Raw genomic sequence first — 25498 nt, forward strand, 5'->3', positions numbered from 1 at the left:
GCTCATAAGGAAAAATCAGTAAAACAATGTAACTAACGTTACACGGACATAATCATCATAGGTAATGTTTTCCATTTTTATTCAACATTTGGCATACCCTACTTTGGGAACCTAGGGTCTAAAGCACTTGGTCAACCAGTGTCTTCTACAACAGGGGTGCCCAAACTGAGGTTGAGGACCGAATTTGGTGTGTGGGTCTGTTTTTAATGGGATGTTTATTGTCAAATCCAGCTCAAAATTCATATATAATGAATGTCTTTTATCTTTTTTTTGTAATACGCAATGCATGCATGCTGTGTCTACAAATTGGCGGTGGAATCCCTGATCGAGAGGAACGTCAGTGTGACCGAGGCGCAAACCGTTGAAAACACAGTGTGTTACATGTTGTGATAACGTCATGCATTCCTGCAGCAATAACACATATTTATGGCCTGTTTGAACTTGCGGCTTGTTTAGAATGTAAAGCTCATTGCTACTAATTTCTCCCCAATTACAAGGGTGCCTTCATCGGGAGACAGGCGTGAGCTTGTATTTTTTATATTTTTGGGTTTGTCTGCGTGCAGGGGACAGCGTGATAAATTGTCATTTCTCAAAGCAAGTTACCACAATTTGCAGCGCTGGACGTGAAAAATCGGATGAAATAGGCTAGAAGTTTCCTTCCGCAGCAGAAAGTTGTGATTTGTTTCCTCTTTATATAAAAAAGACTCAACCTAAGTGAGACACAGAGAAAAAGCATCATTTCTCTTTTAATCTATCACTAGTCGTCATGGACTCATCTCTTGGATATGTCAGATTAGACATGCTTATAGCGCGTGCACACACACACACACGCACGCACGCACGCAAACATACCCGCACATGTTTGATTTCATTCCTCACGCTTTTACTGTCCCTCCCACTGGCTTTGTTTGGCCCTGGATTGGTGCGGATTAATCCTCTAATTGCTGTGTAGCTTTGTCGTGAGGCAAAGAGAGAGAGCGAGCGAGAGTAGCAAAGACAGAATTAAGCAGCAGGTGGGTGAGGTCAAAGGTCAATGTGGCCCTTTTTTATTTTTAAAGCTTTCTTTTAATGTCACCTCATTTTACACGCAGGCTACCTGAGAGGAGACGGCGGGGCGTCAGGTCGGTTTCTCCAGCAGTTTCTGTTAATTAGCATTTGGCGTCTCGATATGTCTCATTTGTTTTTTTTGATTACAAAATGAAATGGCCATTATCTGCGGTAATGTGTGTGGAAATAAAGGGTTGAGAGGATTGATTGCAAATATTGGTGTGTTGAAAGACCTTACACATAGACCGGCATACTGTAAATGAGCTAAATATATGATGTCCAATTAACAACTCCTGACTGGTAAGAACACACTGACACTGAAGTGACTCCTTCAAATCAAATCCACTTTTGGAGTGCAGGTCTTGAAGTGTTCTTAAAACTTTGCACACGATCATATTCCATGGAAGCTGATTGTTAACCACCGACGTTCTCCTCCTTTCTCCTCAACCCAGGTCCCTGCCAGGCCGGATGAGATGAGATCCCTATGTAGAGGTCGTCATGGCAACTTGTGACTCTCCCCATATGGTCTCGTCACGGCAGCAGGAACATGGTGGCCACAGGCTGGATGCTGCTGAGGACAACTCCGTTGTGGCCATGGAGACCGGTGTCACCCACAGCAACAATGCTAATAACAACCAAACGTCACCTGTAGCCAGAGAGATGGAGAATGGCCTTGGAGAGCCCACCGTCAGCCCACTGAGGTCCACAGCTACCCCCACCTTTGTCAGTGCAACCATCGACTCTGTTACAGAGCAGAGTCGGAGAGAAAGCTTTACAACCGGTAACAAAGGGAGTGTTACTGGGACTTTACCAGGAGTAGGAGGAGGAGCAGCTTTGGGTTCAGACTGTTCTGCCCCTGCCACATCTCCCGTGGCGCCGGCAAAGGAGATCCCCTGCAACGAATGTTCTGGCTCCTTCTCCAGTTTACAAAAATACATGGAGCACCACTGCCCCAACGCCCGACTGCCTACCACGGGAGGTCATGAAGATGTCGACGAGCTCGAAGGGATGGTAGGGGAGGAGAGTGAAGACGAAGAAGGGGAGCGTGCGGCCGATGGAGGGGAACTAAACAGCGAGATGGACGAAGAGAGCGATGTGGAGAACTTGTGTGGTGAGATCATCTACCAGCCGGATGGCTCTGCCTTCATCCTGGAGGACTCCAAAGAGCAGCGTGGCAACCAGGGAGGGCTCCCTGAGGCTCTCCATTTCAGGGGCCTGCTATCCTCCCAGACCTTCCCCAACACCCAGGCCGCCACTGGCCAAAGCGGCCTGAGCCAAGGGGGGGAGCGGTCGGAGCAGCCTGCTGCACCCATGTCCTTCTATCCCCAGATCATAAACTCCTTCCACATCGCCTCATCCTTGGGGACTAAATCGTCGGCGGCCGACCCCCCCTCCATATCAAATACCTCAACTGGAGGGCGGGCGGGCGCCGGTCCCGTGTTGCACAGTTTTCGTGTTTATGACCTCCGCCACAAGAATGACAAAGACTATCTGACGGGGGATGGTGCAGCCAAAAACTCCTGTGTGTCCAAAGATGTCCCCAACAATGTGGACTTGTCCAAGTTTGAGGGCTGTGTGGCCGACGGGCGGCGAAAGCCAGTGCTCATGTGTTTCCTGTGCAAGCTCTCATTTGGCTATAGCCGCTCCTTCGTGACACATGCTGTCCATGACCACCGTATGACCCTGAATGAGCAGGAACAGAAGCTGCTGAGCAACAAGCACGTGTCTGCCATCATACAGGGCATCGGCAAGGACAAAGAACCTCTTATAAGCTTTCTGGAACCAAAAAAAACACCTGTATCTGTGCTATCCCACTTTCCCTCACCTGCCAATTTCCTAGGGCCAGACACCGGGCTCCGCGGCTTGTGGAACGCTTTCCACAGTAGTGGGGAGAATGCCGATTCCCTTCAGGCGGGCTTTGCTTTCCTGAAGGGCAGTGCCAGCAGCTCCTCCAATGACCAAAATCCCCGAACCCAAACCATGCCAAAGGCTGAGACCAACCCAAACCTCGGGGGAGGGGCTAGTGCCCATAGAACCTCCAGTGGGAGTTCTGCTGCTGCTGCCACTGGTGGCAAACTGGATGGCCGGAACTCTAATAGTGACAGTAGGGGCCACATTAGGGACACATGCACTTTGCAACCCAATGGGCCGGACCTGAGCCACTACCCGCCCATCAAGCGGGAGCCCGGTACAGTGGGAGAACAAAGTCCAGAGCAGGATGAGGATAGTTACTCCAATGGTGGTGGAGTAGACAATGAGGTAGAGGAGGACGAGGAGCAGGCGATGAGTGTAGTTATGAAAGGCCAGCGGGCCAATAGCACCAGTAGCAAAGATTTCCCTCTCTTAAACCAAAGTATTTCCCCCCTTTCCAACAGTGTGCTAATGTTTAACAGTGACAGCAAAGGTTCTGCATCCACCTCCTCTTCCTCCCTGCCTGTGTGTGAGAAGCTGGAGATGGATAAGTCTTGTTTGTCTGCTGCCCTGGCAGATGCCAGAGAGCGGGAGAGCAGTAATGACCTGACCACTGAAGCCCTGGCAGGGCGGGATGGGTCGTCACCATCCTCCCATCCCCTTGACTTGATGATGATTCGTAGGGATGATGAGAGTCCTGGACCTCCTCATCAACACACAGGAAATCCGAGTACGCCCGGTACCCCTGGTACACCTGGTACCCCCGGTCCGGGTGAAGGTTCCCCAGGAAGCGGTGTGGAGTGCCCGAAGTGTGACACAGTCTTGGGATCCTCGCGTTCTCTCGGAGGGCACATGACGATGATGCATTCGCGGAACTCCTGCAAGACGCTCAAGTGTCCCAAGTGTAACTGGCACTACAAGTACCAGCAGACACTGGACGCTCACATGAAGGAGAAACATCCAGAGTCCGGCGGATCATGTGTTTATTGCCGAACAGGACAGCCTCACCCTCGTTTAGCCAGAGGGGAAAGCTATACGTGTGGATACAAGCCTTTCCGCTGTGAGGTCTGTCCAATTTTGCATCATATATCTGACATAGTATCTGAAAAGGACATAATTACAGTGGATAATCCTTACATGCTACTGAGTCTCATTTCAATTGGTCTAATAGTAATTCTTCCTTTTTAGGTATGCAACTACTCAACCACCACCAAAGGCAACCTTAGCATCCATATGCAGTCGGACAAGCACCTGAACAACGTCCAAACACTCCAGAACGGCGGAACTGAGGCACAGTACAACCACAACCATGCCAACCCAGTAGCCAGTGCGGGCCTCGGTGGCGGCTGCGGTGCACCCTCGCCATCCAAGCCCAAGCAGAAGCCGACTTGGCGCTGTGAGGTAATGAACTCAACAGAGCACCATTGTAACACAGCGGTCAAAGCATACAATTTGCTACACAATGAGACAGTTATTTCACCCTGCGTCACTGGCTAATTTTTTTTTCACCGCAAAAACCATGTGACCCGGAGTCATTTAAAAATGTGTCACGCAGCCTAACATAACCTCACTTGACAAAATTGAATGCTTCTACAAATGTACTAAGTCATGCTTCTTTTTTACTACAGGTTTGCGACTATGAGACCAATGTGGCTCGAAACCTGCGAATCCATATGACCAGTGAGAAACACATGCACAACATGATGCTGCTGCAGCAGAACATGAAGCAGATCCAGCACAGCCTCCATTTGGGGTTAGCACCGGCCGAGGCGGAGCTCTACCAGTACTACCTGGCTCAAAACATTGGCCTGGCAGGCGTCAAACTGGAGAACCCAGCTGGCGGCGGCGGCGGCCCTGATGCCCAGATGATGATCAACCCTTTCCAGCTGGATGCTGCAACGGCAAGCGCTCTTGGATCTGGACTTGGTAAGTGACACTTGGCCTTACCTTTTTGCTTCATTTTAATGCATTAAATATTTAAAACAGTGGTGGCGCATCTAGTTTGAGTGTGGGACCCACCATCACCCCTCAATGACAAGCAGTGACCCCAAATTATGGACATTTTTCAACTTAAGCTTCTCAAATATCTTACATTTGCAACACAATGTGAGCTGCAGCGGTTAGAGACGCTGTCCTCTCTTTATGGCGTACACTCCTCCAGCGGATATCTGCAGCTGTGTGTCGGCACGTTAAGCCCTCACTCCGTTTCCTTCACCATAAGCTTGACAAAGGCGCTCATAAACCACCTTGTGGCGGCACAGCAAGCGAACAGCAAACAGACAAGAACGCAAGGTGCATTCACGGACATCGGGTCATGACGTTATTATTTTTGCCCAGGCAAAGACGTGCGACCCACTGAAAACGACTTTGCGACCCAAACCTGTTGAGAATCACTGATCTAAAACATTACTGTATAGTAGTGATAGATTAAGCTACCGCCACCGGCTTTGGAGCCATGTTTGGTACAGTCTCCTATTCAATGTAAGGCAGATGAACCATGTGACCTCTCCAAACCCAGGGGTGTCCAAACTTTTTTCCACCGAGGGCCGCATACGGAAAAATGTAAAGATGTGGGATCACTTTGATAGTTTTCACCTTTTGTTTACTGAAGACAGTACAACCCATTCAATGCACTTCCTGTCATAAACATGAGAAAACATAAATATTATATACTGTAAATATTTCATCATAAAAAATATTATTTTTATGGATATTATAGTTGATATTATTATTATTGTTAATTATTTATCTATTGGGCAAAAAGCAGTACGTTTTCACACATAACAAAAACAAAAAAACACATTTTTCTCTTCAGGAATGCCTGTAAATAACTATAATTTGGGAAAAAAATCAGTTTTTTGTGGGGGGGGTTACATTTTTTTTGGAACGTAGTAAATTTGAAAATTCATGGGTAACAATGATTTTAAAAAAGGTGTACTGTAGCATTAAAAACGTCCTCTTTGGTAAAAATCTACTGGTGGGCCTAAAAAAACAACATCTGCTGTCACAAATAACCACAATTTGGATACCCATGGCCTAGCCAGTCAGTGAGTCAATGATGTTAATGGTGGATCAGGATAAACCTTAATTAAATACTTACATTAAATTATTACAAATTGAATTTTGTAATAATTTATGTATGTATGCATGTATGAATGTAATATATAATGGGCAAGTGAGTGGTATCTACCTGTATGTCTTGACAAGGACGTCTTTGTCCATTTAGTGTATAATCTGTAAAATGTATCTCTATAAAAGAATCTAGGGAGATAGAAAACTATTTTTGTAGCTTAGAACCAAGTTTGTTCATTTCTTTCATTCATTTATTCAGTCAATTGATCCCATCTGTTATTATCAGTGCGTTTTGTTTAGTATCTCCTCTGTTCGTTTGCATTTTTATCTCTATCCTTTCTCCCCTTTCCTCTTATCACCGCTCTCATATTGTCTCTCCGCCACTGTCTCCTTCTCTTTGACCCCTCGCTGATTAAAAAATGATTATGAGACGCCACATGAGAGTTATTCTTAATCTTTCATTTGTAATTTTCTTAAATCAGTTTAATCCCCACCACCCCACCTTTCCACACACCCTGGAGAGAACACACGTACACACACATGCTGGCACACAGCAGGAAGTGGATTCCTGTAGGAGTGAGGGAGATTTAACAATGACCCTGCAGTGTTACACACAGTGTGGAGGTCACAGCCCAGCCAGCAGATGTACTCTTAGTGATTTACACTGATAACAAGCAGCTCCCTATGGAGACTACAGCTGTACATAGGGTTTGCATGGTGGCAGCAGGGTTGTTTTATATTTAAATACTGGTTCACGGGCAAAAATTGTGGTGACTATACAACACACAGCCACTGATTGGTACGATATATAGCAGAAATATTTCAATTTGTCCTCTTTGTGCTCCAAACAAAGTGTTAATTTATGAGCTTTGAAAGCATAGACAGAGGGTCAATGAAGGGATCAAAGAAATTACATTTTTATGAGTGGCACATTTCTTTTTTTTTCATTTTCAGGGCTGGGTGGGCAGAAGAAAGAGAAAATCTTTTCAAATCTGCGTGTGCCTGTGTGAGAGAGAGAGAAAAGCCCGGAGCTTTAAAAGCGTTGTCCCACCACCGCTGAGAAGAGTAATTAAAGCTACCTGATGAGCGAGTTAGCAACTTGAAAAGGATGATTGTAATTGATCCTGATTCAATCCTATTAGGGCTTTTTTTTATAGACGAGACTTTGTAAGGAGCCCTAGTCGTCTGTGAGGGTTTATTTTATCAAATCCTTTTGTGTAAAAGAAGCCCGCATGGAGGACTCCCGACTCCCGCCTCCCATTCTTTTCACCACATTCGGCCTTCATTTTCCCCTTATAGTGTTGTTTCAAACACCGCTCTTCCTGTTGTGCTGCGCTAATATGACATCTCCATGCACTTTCTTCACAGTGAACAGCGACCTGTCAGCGGAGTTGCGTCTCGCCAGTGGTCAGCTGATGGCCGACGACCTCTCGATGGTGTCCTCAGGTGGAATGGGGGGCATGTCCTCGTCGGACCCGTCCCTCTCCTCCCTGTCGCCGCCTATTAGCGACCCGTCGCTGCGCCTCTACCAGTGCGCCGTGTGCAACTGCTACTCCACGGACAGCCTGGAGGCTCTTAATGCCCACGTCAACACGGAGCGCTCGCTGCCCGAGGAGGAGTGGCGCTGCGTGGTCGGCGACGTCTACCAGTGCAAGCTGTGCAGCTACAACACGCAGCTCAAGGCCAACTTCCAGCTGCACTGCAAGACGGACAAGCACATGCAGAAGCACCAGCTGGTGGCCCACATCAAGGAGGGAGGCAAGGCCAACCAGTGGAGATTAAAGTGCGTGGCCATTGGCAACCCCGTGCATCTCAAGTGCAACGCTTGTGACTACTACAGCAACAGCGTGGATAAACTGAGGCTACACACCACCAACCAGAGGCATGAGGCTGCCATACGACTTTACAAGGTAAAAACCATTGTTTACACCAAATGATCAGAAACAATGCAGTTTATTCATCATCGAGCAGGCACGCACATGTATTTATAGTACATCCATGTCTTCGGTACACACGATTCCAGGGGTGAACAATTAAAAAGTTGGGAAAACCCTGCGATGCACTACAAGGAGGGCTCGCTACAATCAAGCTAAGTTTAGTTTCTGCATGTTTTTGTTTATGAAGTCTTATCTGAAGCATTGGAAGTTCCCATGAGAATGGGGCGACTAAGATGGGAAAGGTCACTGCGTGTGCAAAGGATAATTCCAATCAGATGTGGACGCATTTGCTGCTTCGGGTCGGCCGGCATTGCTGTTAAATGTTAATTGAGTGTTTCAAATGCTCAGAAATGGTTTTTCAAAAATTCAGCACTGTAAACAAAAGGGCCAAGAACAGTCAAATGGGCAGTGCAAAAAAGCAAATTAACGACGTACACCAAAAAAATATTTGATTAAAAATGTAAAAAATATAATTATATATATAATTGAGTGGGGTCATGTTTTTTGTGCATATAAAGCCAAAGTTGAATTCATCATCGTAGTATTTAACGTATAATCAAATGACTTATGAAGCACACTGAGATGATAATAATCCACCTCAGAGTAATCTTCGGATGTTCAGGCTTCAGTGGAATAAGTTTGTTGGCATGTTTGCGAATATTTAAAACAGTTGACCTGGAAAGCATGTCCACTAGATTATTTTCTTAGTGGATTAATCTGACACTTGTTTCGATTAATCGGTTCGGCCTAGATGGACCAACTCAATGTGAACCAAACACATAGCGGTTTGGTCCAAAACATATCAGAAAATATCAGAAAAACGATTAAGCGAACACTAAAGTAGTTGTCGATTAATTGGATAACCAATTAATCAGCGATTAATTGTTGCAGATTTAGTTGAATGCTGTTTTGAATGTGGTTCATTCCAAGCAACTCCCAGATATTTTATTAATACGATCTCAAGAACCCTCGGTCGTCATATTAACAGCCCCCATTAGGACAAACAGTCCCTAAGAACTTTTTGGTAGGAACATTTCTATTTTAGTCAGTATCTGTAAACCAAGGCCAGCCCAGTGCCCGCTCGGTGCACCCTCTGCACCGCAAAACCTCATCTACCCACCCACCGACCCCACAGGCCTCAACAAATGTGTTCCACAGATGAGGATTTTTAATGCCTCTGGCACAAGTCCCACTATTTTACCCTTGGACATGTGCTACATGCGCTAGTAAAGCCAAGCGAGTGGGAGCGAAGGCAAGGAGTGGTAGAAAAAAAAAATCATTTCTTTTATTTGACCAGAAAAAACACCACCTCTTTCATGTATTGGCAGAGGTGAAAAGCACATGGGAATGGAGGTAGCTTGGCCCGGCGCATAAAAGATCCGAGTGTTGATGACTTCACCATCTGTTTTTTTGGAAACACAGAAAATCTTTATGGCATGGGAAACCATTTGAAGATACAAAACAAAAAGCATATTCAGGAGATTTTTTTTTTTTATGGCTGCTTTGTAGCACAGACGGAGCACTTCTAAGGGGAATTTGAAAGTGTCCTTTTTTTCCAGACTTTGTAACAGCAAAAGAGACAAATGACATTTGCAGCGCATGGACATGAAGTAAATGGGTGTTCGGGGACGTGCTAGCGTCGGAAGCCATTGGCCTTATTTGGAAAAAATGGCACTTTTTGGTCCTTCGGAGAGAAAAGTACAGTCAAAGCACGGTCATGTGAAAAAATGAGGGCACTCCATGGGGATCCTACAAGACATTAATGGCACCCCCTTTTGGTTGCGACCATGCATATAATGCATATTTTCCGACCCATATTGCTCAAATTTTACAGATGTGTGCTTGACAGTCGCCTAAAGGTGTGTACCAAATTTGGTGATGATTCGATGAATCACTTTAAATTAACAGTGGGTAAACACCCACTGTAACTGCTTTTTTTTCAATCCGACTTTGGGTTTTTAATAACAACGCTGCCAATGCGGTGTATTTGTCTGATAAATAACATCACACAACATGATCGAGTTAGCTTACGGTAAAAGAAAAAAAGTCATAATTGTTCATATGACTCAATTCATTGGTAAACAATGTGGTTGATTGTGTGGCTTGGATTATAAATGGAAATTAAATTACAGTGGAACCTTGGTTAGCATCATTAATTCGTTCCAGAAGGTCCAACACTAACCGAAACGTACTCTAACCAAAATCAATTTCCCTCAATTAATCCATTCTAGAAAGCCCAAAAACATGTTTTTATCGTATACAATTGTAGTTTTACATGCAAAAAACAACTCAAAATAATGCCTGAAAGGGTTAAATGAACATTTAAGGTCACTTTTGCCTTCAGCGACAAAGACACGATGTGGCAGCGAGGTCAACATGGACACCACCTGCGTGTTTGTCAGTTACTTCTTGAAAGTCTCTGCTTTGCTTTTGATCACGGCTCTAAAATAACCCAACATGGAGCCAAAGAAATCTGCGAGTGCCAGCATTTTGGTAAAGAAGATGAGAAAACTATAATAACTCATTGCCAAACAGAAAGGTGGCGTCGGTGTTGGTCTTGCTGCCATATCGTGTCTTTGTCAACACGTCATCACATTTTCGATGAAGGTGAAAGTAACCTTAAATGTTCATTTACCCCTTTCATTCGGAATGTATATGCCTTTTGAATCGTTTAGTTGAACTATAATAGTAAAACAATAAAAACATTTTGCGTTAACATTTTTGAGGCTGTTTGTTAGCGACTTTGTCAGCCGCTGACGACATCACAGACGAGCTGACTTCAGGTGCCTGTTTCCGTGTATTAGAAAGCTGCCATCAAGGATGTTTTTTTGGTAAAAATACATTAAGAACATAGTTGGACTCACGCTTTGTATGAATAACATGGTAAGACGTGCACCGTATTGTACGCTAACTGGAAAATATATGCAAACCGAGGAGTAAATTCACTATGTTAACAAAAAAAGGACGCTAACCGGGGACGTGCGCTAACCGAGTTTCACTGTATTTAAAAATAAAACATTTATACTTTGTTTTATGTTGCAGCAAGTCCAAATGATTTGCCGTGATTACCTGAATTCGGTGTTAACACAGCTGTTGAGTGTCCTGGAAACACTGCAGGCGACAACATGGAAGACATTTTAATACCAGCATGTTGCGCCAACAGCATGTGCGCTTAGTTGAACATTAAACGGCGTCCTAGCATAGCGTAGCGTAGCATGTCTGTCCCTGGCCGTGGCTTGTGTTTAGCTTAGCATTGAGTTTGATGATGTATGGTTTGGTTTATGATTTGTAATAACAAACAGTGGCCTTTAATACGCACAGGAGACGGGAGTAAATCTGTCAGTGCCATTCACAAGTGTTGCACGGCTAAGTAGGGGGTTCAGTTTGTAGCCAGCGAACGTGTGTGTTTATGTGTGTGTGTGTGTGTGTGTGTCCACTGGGCTTTGAGGTTGTGACCAGGGCTGCGCCCCTGGGTCATTAGGAGTGGAGAATGTTCATGGTCAATGTTGCATGGTCAGGGACCACACACACACACACACACACATGCACATATACACACACAGACACACTGTCTCATAGGCCATGGCACCTGTTTCTCAGATGGTGTCTGAATAAATCTTCAACTGTCCTCAGTCGCCACTACCCCCACCCTCGTCTGTCCCCTGTCTGTCTGTCCGTCCAGCTTTCCGTCATTATTCAAGCAGAAATGGACGTCCATATTTCTGGTTTTCTTTTCATGATTTTCCCACCCGTCTCTCCGTCCCTTGTGCCCTTCTTTGAACTCATAAAAAGTTTTTTATGGTAAAAAGGGGAGGGCAGAGGACGCGGAGACCATGTTTCCATACATATTTGTTATTTCTTGTAGTCTCACTTTGAGGAACAGCCTTCTCATTACCCATAATTCCCCTGGCAAGCAGCGGCTGCCAATTAAACAAGAGAATGCATTTGGTGAAGCATCTTAAGGAGTCTCCCCTTATTCTCATTATCGCCAACTCTTCCTATTTATTTGGCCTTTTCTTGCATACATATTATATTCACTGCCATCTCTCTTGAATGCAGATGACTCGCTTTATGCATTTGTGTTTGTATTAAGTCAACCACTGTGCCTTGGCTATTAGCGGGGGTCAACACTGCCCATGCTCATTTGAAAATCAAATAGCCCCTATATATACGCAGCTCAAATTATCGGACTGTCATTTAGAGCAGCGTGATGGCGAAATGGACAGGAGATTGACTCCCATAGATTTGCATAAAAAGCCATTGTGCTGCTCTCCGGGAATAGAAAGGAGACAGATCTATTTCAAATGCATGGCACCGTTCACGACGCCCTCGGTCGCATATGCTCATACATTGTATATATTCATAGAAGCACACTTATATGTACAGTAAACGCACCCCTCCCCCACTTGAGCCCATCCACTTGAGCCCGTCCTTGTCTTCCCTTTAATAGTTGTTATTCTTCTAAAGGGAGGTTCACAGATCACATTCTAACTGTCTCTCCTGTCACCATGATAATCTAGGAGAGGTTTCATGGGTGAGGCTGGTGGCTAATTCAAGCATAAATGCAGGTGTGTGTGTGTGTGTGTGTGTGTGTCTAAGCTTGGTGTGTTTGTAAGTGGACAGCCTTTATCCCAAACCCTCCCCCACCCCTCCATAATCCTCCTAGATATTAATAAGAGTTTTGCTCATTCTCCTCTAAGGGCTTCAACCAGATGGTCAGCACAGCATTAGTGTGCGTGAGTTTACAGTACATGTGCGCAGTCCATGCAATCGAGTGTTTGACAGTCACTATGTGGTGGTATGGAATGGTAATCGGTCTTGCGTTCATGCCGGTGTGACATTATGCCAGTTTGATACAAGATTTGTTGAGGAAAAGTCTCGTTTTGAAAGCTTCCCATTCCATTTTGTGTGCCTTAGGCACAGTAAATGACCACAAATGGAAATGCCAGATTACCCTTTTTTTCTACTTTCTACTTTTTCTACAAATCTTGCTTAAATTTTACATACATGAGCACGTCGGTCCCCGAAAGGTGCGCACCAAATGTCCTGGTGATTCAGGTAAACACCTTAGAGTTGCAGTGGGAGTCTGTAGAACGCGTTGAGCAGTCAGTACATCTTATGGGGTCAAACTTTGGGGTTTCATAACAGCACCACCTTGTCGGGGTTTTGCCAAATGTTCACCCTTTTGTGTGCTCACCACATGGCAGATGCTTGTACTTAAGCAACATAGTGTAATATAATAGGAGTGTTGGTTAAAAATGAGTATTTCTGACCTTGATTACACATATTTGATCAGTTTGTGTCGTGCATTCAGTAGTAAAGGCCTTTTACAGTATCTTTCCTGAGACAAGGTGTGTTTATGACCTATGGTTCTGAGCTTTGGGTAGTGACCGAAAGGACAAGATCGTGGGTACAAGGCTTCTTCCATAGGGTGGTTGGGCTCTGCCTTAGAGATAGACTGAGAAGCATTGTCATCTGGGAGGAACTTGGAGTAGACCTCCTCCGTATTGAGTAGCCAGAGGAGGAGGCTTGAGCATCTGGTCAGGATGCCTCCCGGGCACCTCCCTGGGGAGGTGTTCAGGGCACATCTGACCTGTAGGAGACCTCGGGGAAGACTCAGGACATGTTGGAGAGACTATGTCTCTCAACTGACCTGGGAACGCCTCAGGATCTGCCAGGAGGAGCTGGACAAAGCAGCCGGGGAGAGCCGGAAGCTGGGCTTCTCGTCTTAGGTTGCTGAACCTGACCTCAGATAGATGGAAGAAGATGGATGGATTGGTTTTCTGGGTCTTAGACAGAAGCAAGTCCACACTACCATTGACCGTCCTAATAAGGTCACTGAGTTTCGACTATCAAATATTCAGAGTGAGTCAAATAAGCATTAATAAGAGACATTGTTAAAGTCCTACTTCTCAAAAGAAGGTATTTGGATCCTTGCCATCCCACACATTTCTCCTCCTGTGACGCTGTAGGATATTGATGTGGACAAAGTTGAGCTGAAATACTCCTCAACGCCCCTACCAAATCAATAATCAATCGATTTGGAGGTAATTGTCCCTCCCTTGGACCGACCCCAAGTCGCTCTCACATGCGCTCTCTGTCATTATCAGCATGTGGCCTAGTATTCGGCATTTCAGCATTCCAGCTCTAATTGATTTTAACCATTAGGTGCTCAGTGAATAGATAAGTAGTGGGAGATATTCGATTATACGGTGGAAAGAGAGGGAGAGAGAGGTGGGAATGAAAAGAGAAGTCTTGAGGGATGGTGTTGAGGAGGAACCGACTTGTCCTCCTGCGGTCCATCCAGCTTTACCCACTGGCCCCCTATCCTCCTCGCAGCAGCAGCAACAGCAGCAGCAACAGCAGCACAATGCTACTGACCTCCTGTGAGTTCAAGCAGCTTAGGTTCTGGGAGGTAATCCCTAATGCTTTGAAATAGACCTGATAGAAAGCCCACTTACTTGTTCAGGATTAATGTGGGTCAGATGGCAAAGGGGGGTGGTTGGTTTGCGGGTTTTTAGCACATTTAGTTAAATTAAAGGACACGAATGATCATACTCACAATTGATTGTGATTGAGCGATGGATTGTTTTGAATGAGTTTGAGTTAAGCCCTCAAATTTAGTTGGATTTAATCGCAAAAGGAATGTGCTCTAATTACTAAAGCTACGGCGAAATGAAGCATTTTCACCACAGAACGTCTTCCACATTGCATATTTGTGGCGTGTGATGCTGTAGTCTTCTCTGAAAGCACGGTTTCCCACACTGAGGGTCAGGACCCAAGTGTTTATTCAGTCGCGATTGGAGTAAAATTCTGTTACCAATGTTATGGATTCATTGTGTGGAGGATTTTTGCCTCATGTACTGTATGCCAAAATTTATCACCATCCGTCCATCCATTTATCCATCCATTTCCTTCTGCTCATACGAGCCCAGGTCATGGGAGCAGCAGTCTCGGTAGGGAAGTCCAGACTTCCCGCTCTCTCTTCCAGTTCCACTGGGAGGACACCAAGGCATTCCCAGGCCAGCTGTGAGACATGATCCCTCCAGTGTGTACTAGGTCTGCCCCGGGACATCCTCCCGGCTGGGCATGTCCGGAACACCTCATCAGAGAGGCGTCCAAGAGGCATCCGTACTAGATGCCTGAGCAACACAAGTTTTTGCCAATACATGATGTATTTTAGGAAGTGGAACATAGCTGAACATCATGCAGCTGGGACCTCGCCCATGCCCCGATGTGCCACCGATTTTTTGGAGTTTTGTATTCACCCCAGATTCTATTTGCTTTAAAAACACTTCAACATATTCATTTTCCCTTTAAACATAACCAGAAGTTAGATCAGCAGCTTTTTAAAAATATAAATTTCTTATTTTTTTCAAGCTGCTGCACCTCACACTCAGGATGAATAATATATGAGTCGTGGGGAGGGAGGGAATTTGGGTTTTGAGTCGAAAAAGTTTAGTAAACCTTGTTTTCTATTCATTTATTATGTATTTAGCAAGCTGGGGTCATGGGGACGAAGCAACTCGGGTTTTTAGGTGAAAGAGTTTGGGGTACTTTGTTTTAGGGCAGGGGCTTTCCAAAGCCTCCCCCTTGGAGGACAATGTTTTTAAAAAGGTTTGTTTCCCTTATTTTTCCGAAGTTGCTACAGGCTAGCACATGTAACTTACACAACTAAGAGCTGTGTTTTGCTGTGTTGTTACGTTTTCTGGTACTCCAGTTCCTCTCCCTGCAGTTTTGATGCCAGGGTGATAACCAGTCCAATTTTTGTCTTGTTTTATATCCTTTCTCCCCTTCTGTCAGGCAAAGAGTCTAGATTAGGACTAGCGGACTGGGCGGTTGGGGGTTGGTGGGGGAACAAAGGCAAACATTTGAGTAATCTTCAAAGAGTTCATTGGTATGTTGAGTGGACGCTGGTATGTGGACTGCGGCGAAGGCTTTTTCAAGAGAAAACAATATCCTTCCTTTACACTGCCGGGGCCTGGGCAAACACCACCAGCCGGGCGACTCCACCCTGCCGTGCCAACGCTATCATCTTACAGTAGCCTCCTGGAGCAGCGTGGGGTTTATGGGGCTAGACGGAACAAATCAGGTTGTTGAAAATGCGGTCGGTTGGGTTTATGTGACGGGCCGGTAATTGTTACAGGAGTTATCTCGACACACAGTCGCTATTTCAGTCTTTGGTTTCTGATAACGTATGCAGACTATAAAGAAAGGAGGCAAGGGCCAAGTGTTGAGCAGCAACACAGCTTATATTAGATAAAGGTGTGATTCAAGCATGTCATGCGCACTGTGTTACTGCATGATGGGAGCCTCATTTAATTACTCTTAAAAAGAACACAGACAGACAGTCTGCCATTTTGTGACAGTTTCAAAATGAACTCCCTTTGTCCAGTAATCACCATCGGATTTCTCACGAGGATCCACCCCAGGGATAATTTCTCCCATTTCTCTTTCATTAGCAGGGCTCTCGGTATGAGTTTTGTTCCCTGTACCTTTTGTTTTGCGCTAAGTGAAACCATGTGAAGAGTAGGGGCTAACTGGGAAACAATACTCCCTTCACAGGCTCAGGAATGTGTAATTAGTGATTTGAACCCGACTACGCTTGTCTAGATTCTTCCCTATCATTCTCTCCCCTTGTGTCTCTTGTTCTTTTGTTCTCCTCTCCTATAGTTTCTCGCTGTCTTTGTCTTTCAAACCAATCAGTGCCTCGCCGTGTGTTTCTGCCATTCCTTTTGTCTAACTATCGCTAATGGATATTTTTTATGCAAGCCAGCATCCTGAGGAGAGCAAAGAAAACCAAACTTAGCAAAAAAAGAAATAAATAAAAAAAATGCACCGCCCCTCCCGGCGCCAAAATTATTTTCCCTTCTCTTTCAGTTTTAGTTAAATATAACAACATCAGTGTAGTACAAACCTCTTTGATGGTGCCAAGCAATTAGCTGAAGCCCCAGATTTCCATCCCTTTTATTTTTGTTTTTTTTTTTTCTGACGTCTCTCACAGATCCTGTCAATTAGGCCTTTGCCTTGATTTTCACCCGGAGCATCTTTGCATGTTAGGCAAAATGGAAAGTGATTAACCCTGCCCAAGAGCGTGTTAGCATTTCCGCAGCATCCCTCCTCCCACATTGGGTGGGGGGGGAGAAAAATAGAATCCCGTCAGCGTGTTAGCATTTCAACTGTCTTGATGTGATGATGGAGTGGGGCAACGGTTCTCAGTTGGTGGGCCGTGGAATCATACAAAATATATGAACGTGAATGCACCTCGAGCATGTTTGCATTTCTGCAGCATTCCTCTTCCCATGTTGGGGGAAAATAGAATCCTGTAAGCGTGTTAGCATTTTGATTTCCATCGTGATTTCACGGTGGACTGGGACAACGATTCTCAACTTATGCGTCGTGGAATCACACGAAATATATACGAAAATAATGTAACGTGAATGCACCTGTTAGCATTTCTGCAGCATTCCTCTACCCCTGTTGGGGCGTAATAGAATCCTGTTAGCATTTCAACTGTCTTGATTTGACGATGGAGTGGAAATAATGTACGAAAATAATGTAAGGTGAATGCCCTTGGAGTGTGTTAGCATTTCTGCAACATCCCTCTTCCCAATAGAACCCCGTGAGCGCATTAGCATTTCAACCATTTCGATTTGACGATGGATTTTCACAACGGTTCTCAACTGGTGGGTCACGGAATCACGCAAAAGATATGAAAATAACGTAACCTGAACGTACCTCACTTTCTTGTCAGCCCTGTCCGCTCGCTATGCCGGCTTTGTCAAGCTTGTATCATGTTCTGAAAACCTCTCCGGAGTCTTTTGCATTTTTGGATTAGTAAGGGGTGAACCGGTTGATAAGCGCTGGTTTTGGGGATATGACGAGGTCTGGTCAGTCTCACCTGGCGGCAATGGAGACAAGCGGCAGCTTTTAGGCCCTAATGGGTGAAGGTCAGGACGGCTAATAGAGAATAAGTGGCTGAGCCTTGCTGTCTAAATCTAATGCTAATGTAAATACTCATCCATTTTGCTGGGGGTGGAGGTGAACTGGCTTTTAAGACACCATACACACACACACACACACACACACACACACACACACACACACACACACACACGCTGATGAGTAAGTAAGCCCTCTCCTGGCGTCTGTTATTCCCAACTGCTGGCTCGCTACAAATTCAAATATGTGTGACTAGGCTTCATTGACTAAAACCAGAAGAAATGGATCATGTAAAAATCCCTAGCAAGGCTGTTTGTCTCCTCCTTTTGTGAGGGGGCGGCTGTGTGTGAGGGGGGCTCGGGAGACCGAAGTGATTTTTCCAAGAAAGGGGGCCAGGGAGGTCAGGAAGCTGTGAACTTCAGATTGACCTTTGGCCCATATGTCAGATGTACTTACATCACGCCTGCAAGTGTGTGAAATGTATGCATGTGTGTGGAAGTCACAGAAAGGGAAATCCGGTTGGTCGGGACTGGAGAGTTATAGTATTTTTTCCCCAGGCTTTATCGCCTTTACTTCCTCATTGTTTCTGCTGACAAGTAGCAAAGAGTAAAGGCATAATGGAGAGGGGAAGAAAGGAGGGAGTGCATTCTAGCAGACAGATGGCAGGAGGCTTTTATGAAAGACTCGGTGTGATAATTCATTTATTTGCCTTGGCAAGCCATTATGCAATGGTTGCTTATTATTATTGGGCGACCTAAGCTAAGCTCGCCCACAGGGCCCTCATGCACCTCATGGACGGGGGCCTCCGAGCTGTGATTACACGGGACGGCCATCAGCCAGGACGGAGACACAAGAGAAGCAATTTAGCTTGAGGAAATATTTTGCTTAGCTTTTATGATAGTGGAAGCTTTGCTAGCAAAACAAGGAGCCAAGATCAGCAAGACGAGGGGAAAAAAAAAGAGGTTTTTTTATTATTATTTAGGGGTGCTTTTAAGTCCCGAGCAGAGCGAAGACAGTAGCTGTAGAAGACGTGAAGGTAAAGACTGTGTTAGTGTGAGGTATTTACGTAAGGGAAAACACCACAAGTCACTGTTACTAGGCAGATTTGGCGCCAGAAATCCACTGTGTGGTTTCATGTTTTCATACCATTAAGCGTACTTGTCCTGAAGGTCCTACTCTGATATTTTGCTTGAGGGTGGCCAGTCTTGCTAAAATTTTGCCAACATGTGCTTGTCAGTCCTCGAAAGGAACGTACCAAATTCCGTGGTGATTCGACAAAACACCCTACAGTTTTGGGTGTGGATGTAGGAGTCAATTTGACTTCAAACTTTGGGGTTTATTTGTCAGAATTATTATTTTTTTGACAAATGTTTCACAAGTGGTGTGCCGCCAGGGCTAGCAAAGCCTTCTCTGCTGGCTGTAACACTACCAGAAGCACTAACCGACATTTACAACTTCTAGTATTTGTTCTATGAAATGTATTCCTTGCCATCTATTATCTTTCATAGCGTGTCTCCTGGCTGCACTGCTTTCAGTACGTGTTTGATTGTTTTGGCCAATCAGATTTCAGCTCCTATGTGTTGCCATGGCACCCTAATCTGCCCAGGGCCTTCACAATCATCAGTGCTGGCCCATGGCACTTAAACTCTGTTAGCAATGGGGCTGTTTTTCTTTTTAACCAATCAGATTTCAGATTGGCCTCACAGGGCCACCTCCCACAATAATGTCAGCATCCTTTGATTGGTTGATCAGAGCAAAGTGCTCGACAGGTGGATGGGTTTTGACGGGAGCCAATCAGCATCTCTGATGAGTGTGATGTCTTTTTAGTTACGTTTCTTAAGTTTTCGTCACGTTATTAGATAAATATTGATTCCGAACTGCTCCAGATGATGTCGCAGTGTAGAGGTTTGGAGTTGCCTGCCACTTGACAGTTATCTAATGCTCAAGGTTACTAGTAGAAATGTGACTCTGGCTTATCGGTGATGATGCCTACTTAGATAACGGCTTAACTGGGTTTTGTGATTTTAATGAGAATGGTATTGATCACGAATACGTAAAATGCCTCTCACTGTGACATGATGTTGGTGGTCTGCAATTGGCTGGCGACCAGTCCAGAGTGTACCAGGAGTTATCTTCGGAAGGCAAATACATAAATTCGTGAAAAAAATGAGAAAACCCAGTAGTTAAGTATAAAATGATTCATACCCTGTCATCCGCTTCATCTTTGCCCAGCTGTAATAGGAAGTAAGTGAATGGAGGAGGTGTGGTCTAAAGCGGAAATATGTGCGCACATTTTGCGCATGTGTAATTTGGGTTAGCGTCGAAGGATTAGCCCCTTTTATGGTTAGCAATGCACTCAGCTGTGACTGACAACGCACTCAAGTAATGCAACATGTCTGCGCTTGTTCATAACGGAGAGATAACCCGAACACGCATACGCAGACAGGAGTTTGGCTAGGAGTCAGCCTTTCGGTCTCCTGGCTGAGGTGCTCAGCCACCCTAGCCAAGGATTGGTTGAAACCAGATCAGACCAATGCACCAACAAACAGTTAACGGGAAGTTTCCTGGTCACTGGGACCGCCTCCATAGCAGGCGGAAGGGGAAGAGCAGATTCGGAGATTGCTCGGACCTCGCTAAGATTTGGTTGGTGGTTACTTGAGACCCTAGTTTTAGTATTCGTAGTATTACTGTCAAATTTAAAATGTGAGTCAATGAGTCAATCAATCAACGATTAATCGATTATCATACTAATCGACAACTATTTTGGTAGTCCATTGATTGTTTTTTGATTGTCAGCCTCTCAAAATGTGAATGTTTCTTAATTCCCTTCGTCCTCCATGAAAGCAAGACATGCGCACACGTTAGCTTTGACTTTGGAAACCAGCGGTTGACATTTTTGCTTCTTTTCTGATACGTTTGCAAACCAAACCACCAAATGTGTTCGGCTCGTATTGATTTGGTCCGTCCAGGCTAAGCGATTCCTCTACGGACTCTAGATGTAGCATTATGGCGTTTTCCAGTCCGTGTCCCTAGCACATAGACATATTTTCTCTTTGGGTGATAAAAATTCAGCTCGTTAGCTTTCAAAAGAGCCTAAAACCGTGCTACAACTCCAAACACTCAAGGACAGTCCTGGCGGTGACTGATACTTGTTAAAAACATTGCATAGCTCCCAGAACAACAACGATAAAGTGGGGGGGAACAGTTGGGTATGTGCCTTCAAGGTGCTTATTTGTTTTCTTTCCATGCATTACATTGACTACTCTCAGTGCAAGCGAGGTGGCACATACCTGAGCCCTCGGCTTCTCTTTTTTTAGCGCCCGTAGATTCATCAGCAGCCATCTCGCTATTTATTCCCGGGGGCAGAGCGGCAGTAGGCAGTAACATGTGTTCAGGAGATGGTAGCACAGGTTGGAATTCTACACTTGGCAGCCTTCCAGGCAGTGCTGGTATGTGTTTAAAATACTTTCAAGGAACAAAACATGCTTTTGTTGTTTGCTGTGGGGCTGTTTTTGTCTCCCATGGCCCCCGGTGGGGCGGGGGGACCCGAGGGATAGCACCGGAAGCTGGTGACACTCCGAAAAAAGGAAGGCATAGCCCCTTTAAAAACAATGATGAAAGAAGATAAGGAGTTTTTTGTTCTTCCTGCTGTGTGAAGGGTGCACATTTGGACACAGGCACGCATGTGACAGTTCTTTACATATAAAGCATGCACGCACACGCTCCGACACTCACATAGCGGTTATTAAGACATAGCTACAGTGGCAGTATGTGTTCATTAGCGGCCTGCTTCTGCGCTTAATGACAGGAAAGAGTCATGTTGGTGCTGAATACCCTAATTTGTCATTTGGTTTATGGAGGAAATAGCGAGCCTTCTGCTTTTGAAATATTTTTGTCGTTACAAGTTTGCGCACACAATGGGAGGCAAAAGGGAGGGTGGGAGAACGCAATTGAAATTATATAGGCAGACACAAAAACACACTTGTGAAGTAAAATACGCCGCGGAAATGACACACAATGTGCACACGCGCGCGCACGCATGCACGCACGCACGCAAGCCCAGGAAAGATAAAAGAAGTTTTCGCTGGGACGTATTTTGCCGTGCCTTATTAAGAATTCAGTTAATGAGACAGCTTTGCCGCCGCAGACAGAACAAATGAATGTGATGCCGCACGGCCGCTTCCCCCCCCCCAGCTCAAACCGAGGTGTGTGTACTTGTGTTTGTGTGTGCCAGGAAGGTGTTTTGTAAACATCTCATTCGGCATAATGAATGTAGTCCTCTGTCTGCCTCTCACACACACACACACACACCCACACACACACACACACACACACACACACACGGGAGGGAAAAAAAAAACACACACAAACACACCATGCAGGAGCTTCCACACCTGTCAAATTAACTCACCACCTCCCTCCTCCGTCGCTCTTCCAATGTGTGCGTTGTTTTACGGACAGGACTGACAATGTTGTGTTTTTGACAAGTAAACAGGAAGTCCCCCGTGTGGTAATTTGCATCCCGCGTGAGCGCACACATCCGAAGAGGTGTGCGTGTGTCTGCGAGGGACTGTTTATGATCTTGATTGGCCCACTGGGAATGTTGGCTTATTTGGTTGTTTGCCAAACACTAATTTCCAACAATTAACCGCCACCAGGAGCTGTGATGAGGCGCCACAAGGAGGTGCGAGTGCGTTTTTTTTTTGTTTTGTTTTTTTTTTCTAATTCTGCGGACGCGCGCGGACAATTAACGTGGGATCATGTTTAGAATTTAACTGGTCTCGAGAGAAATTAGCACAGTGAAACCTCTGTTAGCGTGGCATTGCTTTTCGGTTTGCGTCGGAAATTTACGGCAAAATTTAGCGTACATTTTCCAGTTAGCATACAATATGGCGCGCATCTTTTTGTCAATTCACTGTGTCAGTCCAGTCATGTTCTGAATGTATTTTTTAATCACGAAAAAGACTTCTTAGCAGCCTATTAGCTTGCTAATACAGTGGAACCTTGCTTTGCGTATGCCTCGGTTAGCATGTTTTTTTTTTATTGTTAATGTTGAAAATTCCTGGCAAATGTTTTTTCCTTGGTTTACGTGTGTTTTTCGGTTAGCCTACAATATGGCGCGTGACTTGTAGTGTCATTAATACGCGACACGAGTCTAACTGTGTTCCTAATGTATTTTTAAACACAAAACGTCTTTGCTAGCAGCCTATTAGCTTGCGATAACAGTGGAACCTCTGTTAGCGTATGCCCCGGTTAGCATGTTTGTTTTTTTTTTGGTGAACATCGAAAACCTCTGGTAATTATTTGCTTTGGTTTGCGTGCGCTTTTATGATATGACACGTGTCTTGTCGTGTTATTAATACACCGCATGAGTCTAACTGTGTCCTTAATGTATCTCCGTCCTTGTTAGCAGCCTATTAGCTTGCTAATACACGGAAACAGGAACCGGAAGTCCGTTGTCCTTCTGTGACATCATCAGCAGTTTGCCAAAGACACGATGGGGCGGCGAGATCAACACGGACACCGCCTTCCTGTTTTGCCATGAGTTATTTCTTGAATTCAGTATTGTTCCGGGGTTCTTTTTGCAGCCGTGATCAAAAGAAACGCAGAGACTCGAGGTGAGAGACACTCAGTTAAGAGTAACAGTTCAATGCCGCTGCCACGTCAGTGAAGGTAAAAGTAGCCTTAATTGTTGATTTATCCCTTTCATTCAATGGTTTTATGCATGTAAAACTGTAAAAACATGTTTTGTGGCATTCCGGACCGCGGACATGCTTAGCTAGTCATCACTCGTGCTCTGATGTCATTATCCGCAGAAAAACAGATACCGATATGGAAAAATGTATTAAAAATGGAATTAGAGGTCGCCCTGTTAAAAGGTGTGTACGTCATTAATTGGGTAAGTCTGAAGTGACGCACACGCACACACGTAGAAGTCAACCCAACAAGGGGACAGAAAGGGAATGCTGTTTTCCTCGTCAACGTTCACATTGTCCAACTCCTCATTGTCGCCAGCTGCGGGGGTTTCTCATTCAACGTGTGCTGTCAGTGCCACTTGCCTCTTTCATGGCACTGCGGCCATGCAAAGCCACCCCCTACCTCTCGGCCCTGCCCCCCCTGCATGTGCGCAAACTCACAAACGCAGCACAAACCCACCCCTCCCGCCTCGACAGCGACCCACCTTGTCCTGCTTTCATACACCCGGCCAAGCCAAGCATATCGAGTGTGCCTCTGTTGTCGCTGCCGGGCTAATGAACAATGCACAAAAACAAAAGAGCAGGCCAAGCTTTTATTATCTGATCCTCCGTGGGGGGAGGAGCCGAGGGGAGGGGCTGGGGGCGGCTTGCGAATGTTGCATTTCTTTCATAAAAGAGCTTTTAATGCATTGATTAATCATTGCATAATCATGACTTTAAAAGGGTGTGTGTGTGTGTTTGTGGTGCAGGTGTGTGAGTTCTACCCCCCCTCCCCCTTCATCCATCTTTGGCAAACAGGGATTAGCAACATAGCTACAGCTGCTAACACATCTTTTCTCCCCCGTTCTTTCTCTCCTTTGTCGGAAATCCGAGCGGGTTTTTTCTTCTCGTGAGGGCGGTGGGACGTCCCCCTCGCAGTCAGAGGCCCTTTCAGAAGTCTTAAGTTTTAATTAAGTCCGAGTTGTCAGAAGAAAGCTCCCCTGGACCACAGCTCAGGGCCATTAATTACAGCTATCTTTGTTTCTCCGTGAAAGGAGGGCCTCCCTCGCGCTCTTTTCCACCCCTCTCTTTTCTTCTCGGCGCACATACGTGCGCTCCTGGACATGCACGTCATATATCTCACAGAAAAATGTCATCCCGCTGTAACATTTCTGCGTTCCGGGCCTGTCATAATCGCAGAAAAGCCATAAGCGAGGCCCTGTAGATCCTCCATCTTTCATTGTGGCATCAATCATTAGTGCTTCAGTGTAAAAACAATGGCGCTTTTCACAGCGGCTTTCTTTTTGTTCAGGATTCCGCCGCGGTTACTTATTTTGTGAGTAAAAAGGGGAACTCGCCACGCTGAATGCAAGCCCTTAGCATTGAGTACAGCACTCCGAGGCCTTGATTTTGCCCGCTTGATGCAAACGTGACAAATCCGGCGGAATCATCCTCTGTTTCTTTTGGCGAAGCCATTCAGGTAATTGAGCTGCTTGGAAATGAAAACATTCATGCAAATCAACAAATGCTTGACTTATTTGCTTTTAGGGATATGAAGCTTGGAGTCGAACGACGCACCCGGGCTCCGACCTAATATTAATTCTCTCGCCATCAGCACATTCCAGAGGGTTTGTTTAAGACCTAAACTAGAGGGCTGTCTGTCTGTCGCTCTGGCACTCGGCAGGCGCTCGGGAGATCGCGGGCCAGCATATCCATGATTTATGAACGTTTAAAGGAGCACTTTGACTCCTGCCAGGCGCGGGCTGTGTAATGCATATTCAAACACACAAACACACTGTTCCTGCTTCTGTGTCTGGTGTGTGTATCCGATTTAAAATGTGGTTGTAATGGATGAACCTGCTCTCTGGGGAATTGAGCAGGATTTTGTTGGAAAATGAATGCGCTGTAATTAAG

The 25498-nt window shown here is 45.4% G+C and overlaps 1 protein-coding gene across 4 annotated transcripts in view; it reads left to right on the forward strand.

Moving 5' to 3' along the window:
* Positions 1-25498, forward strand: part of zfhx4 (zinc finger homeobox 4) — a 107785-nt gene that overhangs the window by 25751 nt on the left and 56536 nt on the right. For all 4 annotated transcript variants that reach the window (XM_054765798.1, XM_054765800.1, XM_054765801.1 and 1 more), the window contains exons 2-5: positions 1500-4023; positions 4147-4359; positions 4587-4884; positions 7399-7940. In XM_054765798.1, the coding sequence (XP_054621773.1) occupies positions 1546-4023; positions 4147-4359; positions 4587-4884; positions 7399-7940 (3531 nt within the window). In that variant the 5' untranslated portion in view covers positions 1500-1545. The remainder of the gene's footprint in view (positions 1-1499; positions 4024-4146; positions 4360-4586; positions 4885-7398; positions 7941-25498) is intronic.

The sequence above is a fragment of the Dunckerocampus dactyliophorus genome, chromosome 21 (assembly GCF_027744805.1).
Source record: "Dunckerocampus dactyliophorus isolate RoL2022-P2 chromosome 21, RoL_Ddac_1.1, whole genome shotgun sequence".
NCBI lineage: Eukaryota > Metazoa > Chordata > Actinopteri > Syngnathiformes > Syngnathidae > Dunckerocampus > Dunckerocampus dactyliophorus.